The 15,365-nt window shown below is 38.2% G+C and overlaps 1 protein-coding gene across 4 annotated transcripts in view; it reads right to left on the reverse strand.

Moving 5' to 3' along the window:
• Window positions 1–5,290: 5,290 nt before the first annotated feature.
• The window catches only part of Hhla2 (HHLA2 member of B7 family), a 143,211-nt gene continuing 133,136 nt past the window's right edge, over window positions 5,291–15,365 (reverse strand). Inside the window, exons 10-12 of one of the 4 annotated variants that reach the window (XR_009586996.1) lie at window positions 11,230–11,290; window positions 10,674–10,796; window positions 5,291–6,712 (exon numbers count right to left, since the gene is read on the reverse strand). Coding sequence is in view for 1 of the 4 variants with exons in the window: in XM_060370505.1 (XP_060226488.1) it covers window positions 11,262–11,290 (29 nt within the window). In the remaining 3 variants the exon portion in view is untranslated. Of the gene's footprint in view, window positions 6,713–10,673; window positions 10,797–11,229; window positions 11,291–15,365 lie in introns of those variants that run through there. The other 3 variants (XR_009586999.1, XM_060370505.1, XM_060370504.1) reach the window with 3 other exon arrangements.

Below are 15,365 nucleotides of genomic sequence, written 5' to 3' on the forward strand. Positions count from 1 at the left end.
CTTTCTTATCAGAGACAGTGTAGTTACATGTAGACTTTCACATCTGTAGTCAATAGACAGGTATCCGCGAATGGTACAGATGAAATGCTGCAGTGAGGAAATTGACACAAGAGCATTAGAATGTGGTCATAGATGACTGTAAAAGTTGACAGTCAAGATACCAATTGTGACTATAATAGGAGGGCATGGCAGTAAATGGGTGACTTTGCCTCTTCTTGACATTTCCTTTGTTATTTGTATTTCTTTTATAATAAAATGTTTTAAAATTTTTAAAAAGTGCACTTTCCTGTTTAGTGATATTATACACTTTTTCATAAACCATTCAATTCTATATGTCCTCATTTAAAAAATTTACATATTATCTTGTTTCCCATTTTTTAATTGAGATATTTGATTATCGTGCTATTGAGTTTTAATTTTGTTAATGTCTTACTAGACACATAATTTTAAAATATTTTCTCTCATTCTGTAGTTTAACCTTTCACATTATTTACTGCTTCCTCTACTCTTCAGAAGCTTTTTTATTTCATAAAACTCTACTTGTCTATGTTTTTATTTCTTGAACTTTTGGAGTATTGTCCAAAACAACCTTTCCATTCCAATGTTCTGAAATATTTCTCACTTGTATTCCTGTAGTAATTTTAGAGCATCAGGTGCACATTTAATTCTTTAATCTGCATTGAGTTAAATTTCATAATTGATGAGAGACAGGGATTTAGTTTCAATATTCTTGAAGTGGCTATCCAATTTTTCCAACACAATTTATTGAAGAAAAATTGTCTCCACTTATGTAATAACCATAGGAGGTTTTCACACCAACTCTCAACAGATATATTATTCAAACAAAAAAATAGTAAAAAACTTCAGAATTAAACTGTACTTTAATGAAATGGATTTACTGGGCATCTATAGAGCATTCCATTCAACAGATGTAGTATGAATATTAGTCACAGAAGCTCAAATAGCTTTCTCAAAAGTACATCACATTTTAGACTATAAAATATGTCTTTTTCTTATTGTTTTCAAGACAGGATTTCCCTGAGTAGCCTTGGCTGTCCTAGACTTGCTTTGTAGACCAGACTGGCCTCTAGCTCACAGAGATTTGCCTGCCTCCCTGAAAGCAAGTCTTAATAATCACAAAATAATAATTCCTTACATAATTGCAAATAATGGAATGAAATTAGAAATCAATAATTGCATGAGAAACTATACAAACATACTAAGACATGGAGACTGAAAAATATAATTTTGAATGACCAGTAGGTTATTTAAAAAAAAACTGGAAATAACAATTAAGTTACATAGAATCAAATGAAGACAAAAACAGAACTTACAATTATTTACAGAATACCAATAAAGTGACTCTGAAGTGGAGGTTTATAACCATAATTCTTCATATTAAAAATTAGGACTGGTGAAATGGCTGATCAGGTTAGGATACTTGTTGTCTGACAATGGAAGCCTAATAACTGAGTATGATTCCAGGAATGCATATAAAGGTAGAAAGAGCAAACTTCCTCCACAAAGTGTATGCTATCTCCACTTGTGCTCTGTGACACAAATGTCTTCCCCCATGATAACAAATAAAATATTTAAAGAAATCAGAGAGGTCACAAATAATGCTAATGCTGCAACTTGGGCTTTTGAAAAAGCAAGGACTAGCCAAACCCCAAATAAGTAGAGGGATATAAATAATAAAACTCAAAGATCAAATTGATGACATGGAAACCAAAGAACAGTATCAAGGATTAATAAAGCAAAAAGTGCATTCTTTGAAAAGATACACAAGATTGGAAAAATGGATAAAACAGAGGATCCCTCCAAATTAATACTTTTAGTAATAAAATTTAATATTAGATATTAAATTTTAATTTTATAATTAGATATTAAAATATATGATATCACACTGAAAGCCAAATGATCTTTAAGGAATACTTTGAAAGCTAACATACTCCAATCAATTGGAAAATCTAGAAGAAATGGAAAAATTTCTAGAGACATATGAATGGAATCATGAAGATATAAACAGACAGATTCATAGCAAATAATGAGAATCAGTAACTCTCCTAGCAATCTCAAGACCAGGTGAGTGCTCTCCTGAATTATATTATGCTTTGAAAAAATACACCAATGTTCCTCCAAGTACCACATAAAATTGAAAAGGAAGTAATGCATAAAAGCTCATTTTATGAAGCTTCTTTTTTCCTGATTAAAAAGAAGAAGAAGAACAATGGCACAACAACAACAAAAGAAAACTGTATATCAGTTTCCCCAGTGGGTGTAACTACAAAAAAATCCTCAAGAGATTCTTGCAAAGTGAATTTAACATCACATAGAAAAGCTCACACCATTAAAAAGTTCATTTCTTACCAAGAATGCATGGACGTTTCATTGTTTAAAAGCAAATAAACATAATAAAGCAATTATCTAGAATCAGAGCAAAACTTAAACAGTTAGTTCAATAGATGCCACAAAGTTTTGAAAATGTTCAACTTTCCCTTTGAATAAAAGCCCTGAAGAAACTAGAAATAGAAGGATCTTACCTCAATAAAGGTCATACATGACAAACCAAATGAAACCAAAATATATATTCTAAAATCAGGAATAAGACACTGGTGGGTACATTCACTATAGTATGCAGATAAAGCTTGAAACCTTAGACACAGCAACACTTAAAAACAGAGTAGAGTGGATTTTAATTGAAAAGAAAGAAGTCACAGTATCTCTATAGGCAGATGGTACAACCCTCCTTTTTTATTTTTTTAGTTTAAAGACTATTAAAGTATAAAAAACAATAGGCCAGCAGAAGAGAGATTGCAAAGGGGACAAGAGATAGCCAAACCTTTGTGGCTAAGGTAAAACAAAACAAAACAAAACAAAACAAAACAAAACAAAACAAAACAAAACACAGGAATGGTCAGCAAGAGAGACGGAAAGGAGTCTTCAGAGAAATGTTTAGACAACCCAGAGAGCCAAGGAAAACATGCTTGGGCTTTTGGCTACTATCCACAAAAAGAGATAAAAGGGAAATTACTACATTTGTGTTAGAATTCAGAAAAGCAATTGACCTGGCAGTGTAGTATTTTGAGAGTAAGCAACTGCCACTGTTTTATTCTAATTATTATTAATTCAATATACATCTCAGTCATAGGCCCCTGCCTCCTGTTCTCCCAGTCCCACCCTACCTCCTTTATCCCTTTCCCATACCCACACACCCCAGATCATCTATTTACACGATACATAATCTTAAAATGTATCATTTAGGCATAAAACAAAACCAAAATGGTACTAATACAAAAGAGGCAAATAAACAAATGTAATGAAATAGGACATTCAGCATAGAGCTACTGCTGTCTGATTCTTGGCAAGGTGCAAAAAGCACATGGTAGTGGGGGGAGCAGCCTTTAAAACAAGTGTTTCTGGGTAAACTGGTATATCCTCATATGAAGGACAAACTAGAGTCCTCTCTCACACTGGACAAAAACAACAAAATAACAATAGAAAGGACAACTAAAATGAATCAAGAGCCTTAATTTATGAATGGAAACTTAGATACTATTTAAAGAAAATGTGGAGGAAAGTTCATGCTCTAGAAAAAGGCAAAGAGTCTTTGAATAGGATTCCAAAATTTTGGAAAATAAAGAGTGACTTGATAAGCAAAAGTGCACTAGTTAAAAATATTCTAAACAACAAATTAACCGATAGAATGAAGAAAGTAGCCTACAGAACAGGAGAAAACCTTTGCCAGCTATTCATCTGTCAGGCGAGTAACACGTAGAATACATAAAGAAAAAAAAAATATATATATATATATATAAATCTGAGCACAGGGGTCTTTCCTGAGACTGATACTCCAACCAAGGACTATGCATGGAGATAACCTAAGACCCCTGCATAGATGTACCCCATGGCAGTTCAGTATCCAAATGAGTTCCATTGTGATAGGAACAGGGACTGTCTCTGACATGAACTGATTGGCCTGCTCTTTAATTACCTCCCCCTGAGGAGGAAGCAGCATTACCAGGCCACAGAAGAGGACAAGGCAGCCACTCCTGATGAGACCTAATTGACTAGGATCAGAAGGAAGGAAAAGAAGTCCTCCCCTATCAGTGGACTTGGGGAGGGGCATGCATGCAGAGGGTGGAGGAAGGGAGAGATTGGAACGGGAGGAGAGAGGGAACCAAGGGGGGGGGATACAAAGTGAGTAAAGTGTAATTAATAAAGAAAAATAAAATAAAATAATAAAAAGAATAATAAATCTGTTTTCAATAAGAGAAAAGGGATTCAAAAGAGATAAGAAAACTTGTAGCTAGTTAGTGAAGAGCTGGAAAGTTCTTAAATCCTTTTGGAGAATCTTCCATTTAGAACTTTCAGGAAGTGGCTTCAGTTTATTACCTGCATGAGTGACTGAGAATTGAGTAGTCAGTTAGGTGAGAATTCCTGCCCACTTAAAGCACCTATCCCAAGCCCCATGCTAACATAGGGCTTCAAATCTAGAATCTCTCATCATCTACACCTCCCCCAATTCATTGCTACTTCAGAATAACTGGGCCTGTGATTACAGATTTTACTAGTAGCACAAATCAGTACTGACAAGGATCCTAGAATTAACCCTAGGAGGTTTACTGCTTGGAGCCTCTGGTCCTCAGGGTGTAACTTCCTTCCTGTACTTCAATGCCTGTCACCAGGGAGGAGGCTTGCTGAAGTCTTATTGTTCAAGTTTTCTTAATTATTAATTGTGTTGTCATTTTGGTGTTATCTAAGTGGGATCCTTTTATGATTAGCTTTTTACATTATTCATTTATTGTACATGGAATTATGAAGGGCTTTTGAATGTTGGTTTTAAACCTTTAAGATCTACTTTGCAGCCCAATGCTTTTTCTAAGCCTTAAAATTCTGTGCATCTGAAACCAAAGTTGTGTTTTGTGGGCAAAGATGTTTAACAAGCTTATTAGATTTAGTGTCTTTATTATATTAAGGCCTTTGTCCCCCTACATTCCTTCTAGCTGCCTGTTCTACTTCATTGTTATGACTGGAGAAATAAACATTCATACTATGTTTGTGGACAAATAAAATAAAATAAAATAAAAAGTCAATGTCTTTACTCTAGTGCCCCATATTATAATTATTTGCTATCACGTTTTTCATCTTTCTATATCACTTGTCTTTTAATGTTCTGATGTCATTATTTTGAGTCATTTGTCTAGTTTTCATTCTAAAGGTCTAAGTGGTCAATCATGGTATTGAAACACTGCAGTATTCCGAGTGTTTGTGTAGTTTTATGCCTTCCACTGTTTCTTCCTTATTAACACTAATCTTCAAATTAAGAGCTCCCCTTAGCCATTCTAGGAAAGGCCTGACAGGGATAAATTTTTTATCTATTTGTCTGAAAATGTCTTTATATATCCTTTATTTCCCATTGATAGATTTGGTAGATATGGTATTCCTGCTTGACACATAATCTTTCTTTTTTCTTCAGTAATTTGAAAACCCCATGTTGTTCTCTTCTAGCCTGTAATGCTTCTGGGAAGCCTGCTGTCAGGAGAACTGAGACACCTTTTGTGTGTTTTTCTCTTGCTCTCTTGAGAATCTCACAGCTTTGAGAGCTTGATTACAAAATGTCTTAAAGTGGGTTTGTTTGCTAGATCTCACCAGTGACATTTGAACCTTACCTGAGTATTTATATTCTTGTCTTAGTTGGGGAATTTTTACTGCTTCTTTAGATAAGCTCTCTATCCCTCTCATGTTTTCAGGTCTTTCTGGAACTCCAATAACACAAATGTTTGCTCTTCTAACCCTGGCCCAAAGTATATACAAACTTTAATTTCCCCATTTCATTTTGTTTTCTTTGGCTTTTTCCACATGGGTGTTTTCAAGTAGACTTCCTCTGAGCTCAGCAATTCTTTATTCTGCTTGATACATTTTGGCTATTAATGTCTTGTAACACTTTTTTTTAATTTTGCTGAAAGAATCAGTTCAAAGATTCCTGATTGTCTAATTACTTTCTTCTATCTGTTGAATTTGTCTGTCAGAGGAGTAAATGATTCTTGATGTTTTCTTGAAGCTTGTTGAGATTCCTTACAACAGCAGTTTAAATTCTCCACCCAACAGTTCACCCATAATGTCTGATGTCTGATCATTTTCTGGTAGATTATTTTGCTTGTTAACTAAAACTATGCTTGCCTGAAACTTCTATTTTTTAATAGAAACTTTTATTGTCCTTTGTGCTTCACTCATAGCTACAGAATACTTTTATTAATAGTTATAATGATAACCTGTATAAACATTTGTATATTCTACACAGATAAACATCACTATAACTTAATTATCTCTTCCAAATGTAAAAACTTACATATTTACACAATTTAACCTTCCTTAAATATATACATATATGAAAAGGAATGTAAATAGAGATACCAAATGATAGAGGAGACAATACCCCAACTACACAGCTATGCTACCATGTGAAACCTCCAGTACCAGGAACTGGTTACACCTTGTAGAGTCATTAGCCAAATAGGGCTCATGGAACCCCTAAACACCACAAGCTATTGCCAAGGCTGTTGATTTTTCTCCACAACTTGATGATAATGTCTGTTGCTGAAGACATCATTTGCTTATGTTGTTGAACACAGAGGAATAGAGCTGGTATCTATCTGGAAGCTCCATTTGTACTGGCTAGTATTCATGGCGCTGGAATGTATTCTGCAAACTACCAGAAGAGAAAAATAATCATCAGTATCTGTAATCTGCAAACCCTGTGACCTACAAAAGTGAGCTGCCTGCAAGATATAAAGGTGCAATAGTGGTATAAATGTTACAGGAGTAACCAACCACTTTTTTAAAAGTGTGTTGAGAGCCACTCCATAAAATGGAACCCATATCTGACACTATTACCATTTCCAAGAACCTGAATAGAGTCTTGGGCCTAAGTAAAATCTAATACCAGTATTCTGCTAAAGGAACATAGCAATAAAATGACTGCTAATGACATATTGCTATACCCATAGGTGAGTGCCTCACCCAAACCTCATCAGAGAAGCTTCTTGCAGTGGATGGAATTAACATAGAGACTCACAACTGGACAGTCTACAGAGTTAGAGACTTTGGAGCACTCACTACTAAATGGAATGTTTTGGTATGTTTGATCACACTGTGGACCCAGAGATTGAGTACTAGAAAAACCTATTGTTTCCACTCATGGTGGGGCTCAGCCCTAGCACACACATTTAATCCAAGAGCTTTCTCTGAACAGGATTAAATAAAGTCAACCATAGGTTAAGAGGCAGAGCAAGCAAACAGTTGACAGTGAATGAACAAAGGAAAAAAAAAACTTAAAGGGTGAGAAGAGGTCCAGAGGATGGATAGAGAGACACATAGGAAGTAGAAAGGAGAGACGCTCAGTTTAAAAGGTTTTTAAGACAGTGTGGAGAAGGAGATGGGGCTTTTTCTTTCTGGGATGTTGGCAGTGTAGGAAGGCTGCTTTCTCTGCCTCTCTAAACTAATAGACTCTCACCCTAGCATCTGGCTCCCGAGTCTTTATCGAATGTTTGGGATTTCCTTTAAAAATAACAATGGGATAACTTCCTAAATCTCTCTCTTCAAGACTCAGGGAACAATGAAGAAAAGGAAGTGGAAAGATCTTAAGAGCCAGAGGTGATGACGACTCCAAGGAAATGGTATCTTCCAAACACAGTAGGACTGTTGCACATATGAGCTCACAGAAACTGTGACAGCATGCTCAGAGCCCACACAGATTCAAGCCAAATGGAATCCCAGCACTGAGAGAAAAAACAATTCCTAACACAGGAAAAGTGAGCATGGACATGGGCCAAACTTTAATTGACGATTGGCTCTTTGCTTTAATGCCAGCAAAGACTTAGAGGGTTTACATACAAACTCTGAATTCAACTTCAAACCTTTGCAGTTTCTGCCCAATGCATATTCTGTAAGCATCTGTAAGCACTGACAAAGTCCTGTGTTAGCTTTCATGCCTCCTTCCCCTACAGGAGTCTTGTTTTCCTTTTTTTGTTGTCAAGGCCTGAGGTAAGTATGGTACCCACAGTCTTTTGACTACCTGGTTAATATAGTTCAGAAGTGTGGGTCCCACCTGGTTGAAAGCCCTTCAAGTAACCTTTGCTAGAATGATGGACCAGCTGTTAAATTTCAGTGCAGATTCCAGAAAGACAGAAATGTCAGCAGTGAGTAATATTTGCTCAGGGAAACTGCAAGTACAATGCTAAGCCAAGCACCAAAAAAACAAAATGATTACTGTGTGGGCTACGACCAGAAAATCTGTAGACATGGGACTTTACATGCTCTTGGGATTCCACCTCCAACCTTTGTGTTTTGGAAGCTGGACAAACACTTCAGAATGAAGATGGCCTTACCTTGTGTCTTTTACACTTAATATTGGAAGTGCGTAGTCTATAATTTGTTCTTAGAATGGTTCATTATACGATTTTTCCTGAGTCTCAGGGAAGACTTTTTATTTGTATTTTAGAAAACCACTGAAACAGTGGAGGCTTTGGGAACCCCTGAGAACAATATGACTACCTTTTGCACTGCAAAAGGAGCATGCATTTTTGATGGTGTGGAGTACAATGCTGTATTTTGGATCTAGAATGTCCCTCAAAGGTCTTTTTATTAAAGATGTGGTCCCTAGCTTGGTACTACTGGGTTGTAATGGAAGTTTCAAGAAATGGGGCCTAGTGAGACTTCTTTAGTTCACTGGGAACATGCTATCAAAGAGGATTACGGGGCCTCAGCCACTTCCTGTTTATATCTTTCAGTTCTTGGGCATGTGGTAATCAGTTTTGTCTGCTCTATGCTCCCGTCATGGTTTATTCCTTCACCCAAAGCAACAGAGTCAATCAATCATGAACTAAAGCATCTAAAACAAAGTCAAAGTAGACCTTCAGCCTTTGTAGTTGTTTCTTTCAGATATTTAAGTAACAGAAAGCTAACTGACATCTCTTCTTTCATGAATTCCCCTCAAACTGTAATTATTTCAAGAATGTATGGCTAAGTATTGACAGAGCCACATATAAGTGAAGAAGCATGGCATAGAAGAAAGCATGCGCTCTTTAAGAAACTTCATTTGTTTGTCATCCCCTCACTCTCTGATCCATCTTTACTCTTACATTTCTTGTTGGCTAGACAAATCTTGGGTCAAAGGTTTTATGGGTGGGGTGGTGTCCCCCTCCCTTCACTGGAAGTCTCACCTGGCAAGTTCAGGTTCCATACCTCCACTGTTAGGAGTCTCAGCTAGATTCACCTTTTAGACTCCAAGAGCCTCCCTTGTCTCAGAGATGTCCCCTCTCCCCCCCAACCTATTTCTGTTCTCCCTCCTGGTTCTTCTCTCCCCACTCCCCATACTTGATCCCCAACCCAGTGACCCTCCCCACCCTTTCTCTTACCAATTCCCTCCCTTCATCTACTTCAGATGTCTATTCTTTTTTCTCTTCTGAGTGAGATTCATGCATCCTCCCTTGGGCCCTCCTGGGCTTCTTTGGGTCTATGGAATGTAATATGATTAGCTTGTACTTTATGGGTAATATGACTGGCACAACCTGAGAACCAACTCATGGGAGAGAGCCAACCACACTGTTAATGATACTTTGCTATGCTTGTAGACAGGAGCCTAGCACAACTGTCCTCTGAGAGACTTCATCCAACTACTGATGGAAACATATGCAGAGACCCACAGCCAAACAATAGGCCAAGCTAGGAGAGCTTGGAAAGATAGAGGAAAGCTAGGAAAGATAGAGGGAGCTAGAGTGGTCAAGGACACCACCAGAAGACCTACAGTGTAAACTAACCTGGGCCCATGGAGGCTCACAGAGACTGAAACACCAACCAAAGAGCATGTATGGGCTGGACCTAGACACCTACAGATATGTAGCCAATGTGCAGATTGGTCATGATGGGGTTCTGTAACAATGGGAGTAGGGGCTGTCTCTGACTCTGTTGCCTACCAGTGGGTCCCTTTTTCTAGCTGGGTTGCCTTGTCTGGCCTCAGTGGAAGAGAATGCACTTAGCCCTGCTGCGACCTAAGGTATCCAAGGATGGATTGGTACCTCTTGGGGACTTCCCCTTCTCTGAAAAGAAGAGGGGGAATGGGGAAAGAGGGTGTGAGAATGGGGCTGGGAGGAGAGAAGGGAGAGAGGCCATCAGGCTGTAAAGTGAGTGAGTAAATAAACAGATAAATAAATGGGAAAATAATTATGTATGAGAGAGAGAGAGAGAGACCCCAAAATATGTCTAGATCCTAACTGTGGTGAGTGGAGACCATTACATTCTTTATTTACTTTCTAAATCCCCCTGCTTTCCCTCTTTCACTATTTTTGAGAAACACAACCTGGGGCTAGATATGTGAGCAAGGAATTAGAATTAAACAAAAGAAATAAAGTTCATTTGAATTTATATTTATCAACTTCATGCATACACACACACACACACACACACACACACACATACGGGGAAGGAAGGAATAGGGAGAGGAAGAGAGAGAAAGAGCTTCTGTCATGTTTGAATAAGAATTATTCCTCCCATGAAAAACGAGTACTAGAATACTTCCATTACTAAGCTTAACTACTTGATATACATTAGTGCCTAGAGCATAGAAGGTTCTGAGTAAACAGTAGCTGATGTTACTTGTTCTTGAACCGTACCTGCTTCTGGTAGGGCTCCCTTGTGAGAGAGTTCCGGGCAGGCTTTTCTTATATATTGAAAAACAACTAGATGGATAGAAGTCATTTGGTTGTTTCTGACGCCGGTAAGTCATGTAAAAGTCACTGCGAAAGAACATAATTTATGTCTTTTTTTTTTAATCTTTCTGTGGGTTAGTTTCTAAACAGAACAGAAGAAAAAATAAAAGGATGCTCCAGCAGAACAGCTTTCAGAGAAATGGGTAACCTCAGGCAGCAAACTACTGAACAGAGAGGCAGCCAGAAAAGGAAATCAGGGTGGTGCAGGTCAACTAGCATTTCTCACCAACACTCTTGACTGTGAACTATTGTTTTCCTTTTTCAGTTCTTTCTTGGTAAACCCCTGTCTCTTCTAAGCACAAGTGAAGGTACTCTCGGCTCCATGTGGCAAAGCCTGCTACCCATCAGTGCACCATAAAGATACCTGGCAGTGAAGGCTCTTCCTTGGTGACTCATACCAATTGTGCAATGTCTCAAATTCAGGACAGACCACGTATATGCTTTTAGTGTGCACTGTTACCTGCACAGAAGGCCAGCAAGGCTCTTCGGGATTTACTCCCCAAGAAATCCAATTAAGAAGGCTAGAATGAAATGAAAAAGACTGAGTTAGTTCAATGATATTTTAGGCTGTCAATAAATTATAGAAATTAGTCATTTCTCCTAAGAGTAGCAATACTATTACGTGACACTAGTGAAAGTAATTTTTAAGGTGAAAGCATATTGCCTAATATTAGAGATGAATTCCTTGATCCCTGGTACTTAGAACTAATTCTTCATTGATATTCGGTTATCCTGCTGCTAAGACTCCAAAGCCCCTCTCTTACTCTGATGGTAGAGCGAGTAGAGACTTTGTTTATAATTATGTTATGCTCTTTTTTACTTCATTTATTTTTTATATTATGCATAAAATTTCCAGTTTTTAACAGTTCATTAGTACAATGACTAAGGAGTCACTGTACTAAAAGTTTGCTACGCCAGTCACTCAAAGTGGGTAGAGTTATAACCTTTTACGTGATGCACTCAGAGTACTGAGAAGGTAAGTAACGTGTCCAAGGTCACACATCTTGTGTCAGTTATACTGTGAAGAGATTTGCAGATGCTGAAATGGCTTGATTCCTATTTTAGAAGACTCCTTTGGCTGCTTCCCCGCTAGCTTCCAATTGGCCTACATAGCCCTCTTCATCTGGTTTCAGGCTACTCCTGCTACCTCATCTCACCATCTGCTTCCCCAGTTTACTCCTCTTCAGTTGCTTCCTGTTGGCACCTCAGGCCTTTATCAGGTGGGCCTCAGGATTTTATAACGACTGTTTTCATTGCTTGAAGATCCTTCTCCAAGTCCTTAGAGAAGGGCTAGAGAAAGCCAAACACTGTACGTTATGTCAGTTTTTGTTTATTTTTCAATGATTAGAACTTTTATATATTGAGATGTTTGTGTGTGCTCTTGATATTTATTTATTTTTTTTCTTTTGACTCCTTAGGGTAGGTACTTTGCCTCATCTATCTTTACAGTGTGAAAGCCTAGACCAATTATTTGATAGATACATATTATAGAAGAGGAAAAGCCACAATTTGAACTCAAGTGTCTTTAGACTCATCTTGTATTGCTCCTCATTTACTGTTCAAGAAAGTCTGGCTGAGAATTCCATTAACTAGACTGTGTGTCCTCAGACTTACAGATGCCTACAGTGATGCCATTATCAGTCCATCAAAAGGGGACAATATATGAGGACTAGCAATGCTGTGGTTCTTCCTATTATACAAGGTTATGGCCCTAGGGATGATGCTATTTGTATAGCTCGACCACCACTCAAAGGATTAAAAATGCCAATTAATCTTAGCTCTGTTTTCAAGACAAAAACATAGTCACCACTATATAGTATAGTTTTTCTAATCTTCATGCATATTTACTCAAATCAAACAAAACAAAAAAATCAAACTTTGATCACACATCATACCAATCCAGTCTGAGTATGTAATAGTCATATGTGACTAGTAGTTGCAATCTTGGACAATGTGTGTAAATGTCGAACATTTTCATCATTACCTAAAATTCTCTTGGGGATTCCAGTTGTAAAGTGACACGAACTGAAAATTTCAGGGATTTAAATGTGAAATAAAATACTTTATTTTCCCTACTAACAGGTTGAAAAGCCCAGGTTAGATCTTAGTTGTTCTTTTTGCTTCAACAAGATCTGAGGAGCACACGATGCTAAATGAAACTGTTACTGCAGAATAATAGCAAATTCTCTGGTTACTTTCTACTGTTTCCACAACCCCAGGCCTGTCTATCACTGAAGTCCACATAGACAGCCTGACATTTCCCTAAATAGACATTTCTTTCCTATTTTAATGGCAAATTAGAAACTCTATTCTTCATCTTCTTGTCCCCAATATTCTACATGCTGTTACCATGACTGTATCGCTTCTAGGTGTGTGTTTAAAAAAAAAAATCCTTGCTCAATGTATGAACAATCCCAAGATAAAAACTGAACTGTTCACTCTGAGAAAGAAACATGTACTCTAGAGGGTCTAAAAACAAAACACAAGGTAAAACTTGAGGGAGGGAACAGAACAGAGACCGTTCAGGGACATATACAAAAGCCTTCATAGAAAATGTGGCTTACAGCTTTGCTTCAAAAAGCCTGGGCTCTCAGTTCAATTCTTAGATTTTATGTGGAATGAGCTCATGTATACACATGTGTTCATCAAAGTCACTGGGTATCTGGGGAAGGGTTTATACCAAGTGTTTGTGAAGACGGGCAGTGAGAGCTAAAGATGCTAGCATCTGCCACTTAGACTTACTGGACAAAGGTTGTTTTGCAAAGCAACCATCTCCAGGCTTAAGATTTTATAGTCAATGATATATAAAAGTTTTAAAATAGTTTTTTTTTCCAGATCATGTATGGTCTGGCCCTAGGCTCCCTGTACATATGTGGCTGATGGGCGGCTTGGTCTTCATATGGGGCACCTGGAGAATGGAGCAGGCGATGGAGGGATGGGGTGGAGGCTATTTCTAACATGCTTCTATTGCCTGCTTTTGGATCACTTCCACCTGGTAGGGCTGCCTTGCCTGGCCTCAGGGAATGGGGATGTGCTTAGTCCTGATGTGATTTGATGTTCTGGGCAGGGTTGATGTGGGGTGAAGGGGGCTCCTTTTTTCTGGGGGAAAAGGGAGAGGGGGCAAGGAGGAAACGAGAGGGACTGGGAGGAGAGGAGGGAGGGGCCACCCTTGGGATGCAAAGTAAATAAACTAAATTTTTTTTAAAAGAAAATACAAAATTTGGGGCTTGGCTGCATGAAGTCTCAGTACCATGTTTCAGTGCCAAGACATTTTGCTTGAAAGTGAAGAGAATGCAGATTTGAGAGAAAGCATTGAATTGACCCCAGCTTGTCATCATTAAAGGTTTGCTCAAAGGCAAGTCCCCCTGGTTTGGCACACCCCGCAAAGACACAAGGCAGATCAATACATTTCTCTTTGCTTTAACCAGAAATAATGCTGTTTCAGCGTCTCACCTGAACTGTGCGTGGGGTTACTGTGCACTTGCAGAACAGCTGCTGCGCCGTGTCCCCAAAGGAAACCAAGTGATCCATTTCCATCACAGAGGCTCACGAAAGGCTTAGGAGTGACAGTTACTAAAAATACATGCAGTAGGTGTTGACAAAACCCTGGACCCCATAAAAGTGGAGCATTGACCTGAAATGCCTCATATCTAAATCTGTCATTCTCTTCTAAGTAAATTGTCTATTTTGTTCTAATGATTGAAGACTTGATGCAAACATGTCTATGTCTCACTAGCTTGATGTTTTCTTAAGGTCACATAGAGAAGAGTGTGGGCTGCTGTGTGACCTTGTGTGTTTGTTGCAATTAGTTTTACAGTATTGTGAAAAATGAGAAAAAATAATGGGCAAACAGTAATATCTGAAGACCCATTTTGCTTTAAGATCATTTGAACATCCTATACACAAACAAGTGTATGCAACTTTCTCTTCATTATCTCAGGGAGGTAGACTGTGTCAAACAGAAATCTGGAGTCCTGTTTTTGAACTGGAAAGTTGAAAACCTACGTACTTTTATTTCCAGGCTGAGATGTCCATAGTAAGCAGTTTTAGCAGGACCAAGCTCACTTGATGCCCCGTTACTGCTTCTGGATTCTTAAGTAAGGAGTCCAGCTTCTGAGTTCATGTCAGAGACAGTCCCTGTTCCCATTACTAAGGAACCCACTTGGATACTGAGATGCCATGGGCTATATCTGAGTGGCGGTTCTAGATTATCTCTATAATGGTCCTTGATTGGAGTATCAGTCTCAGAAAAGACCCCTGTGCCCACATATTTTGGTTCTGTTGTTCTCCTTGTGGAGCTCCTGTCCTCTCTGGGTCTTATTATCTCCCCCTTCTTTCATAAGATTCCCTGCACTCTGCCCAAAGTTTGTTTATGAGTCTCAGTATCTGCTTTGATACACTGATGGGTAGAGCCTTTCAGAGGCCCTCTGTGGTGGGCTCCTGTCCTATTTTCCATTTTCTCCTTTTTTCCAATGTCTATCTCGTTTGCTTTTCTGAGTGAGGATTGATCATCTTACCCAGGGTCCTCCTTCTAGCTCAGCTTCTTTAGATATACAGATTTTTGTAGGTTTATTACATGTCAAGTATCCACTTATA

This window comes from Meriones unguiculatus, chromosome 17 (genome assembly GCF_030254825.1).
Source record: "Meriones unguiculatus strain TT.TT164.6M chromosome 17, Bangor_MerUng_6.1, whole genome shotgun sequence".
NCBI lineage: Eukaryota > Metazoa > Chordata > Mammalia > Rodentia > Muridae > Meriones > Meriones unguiculatus.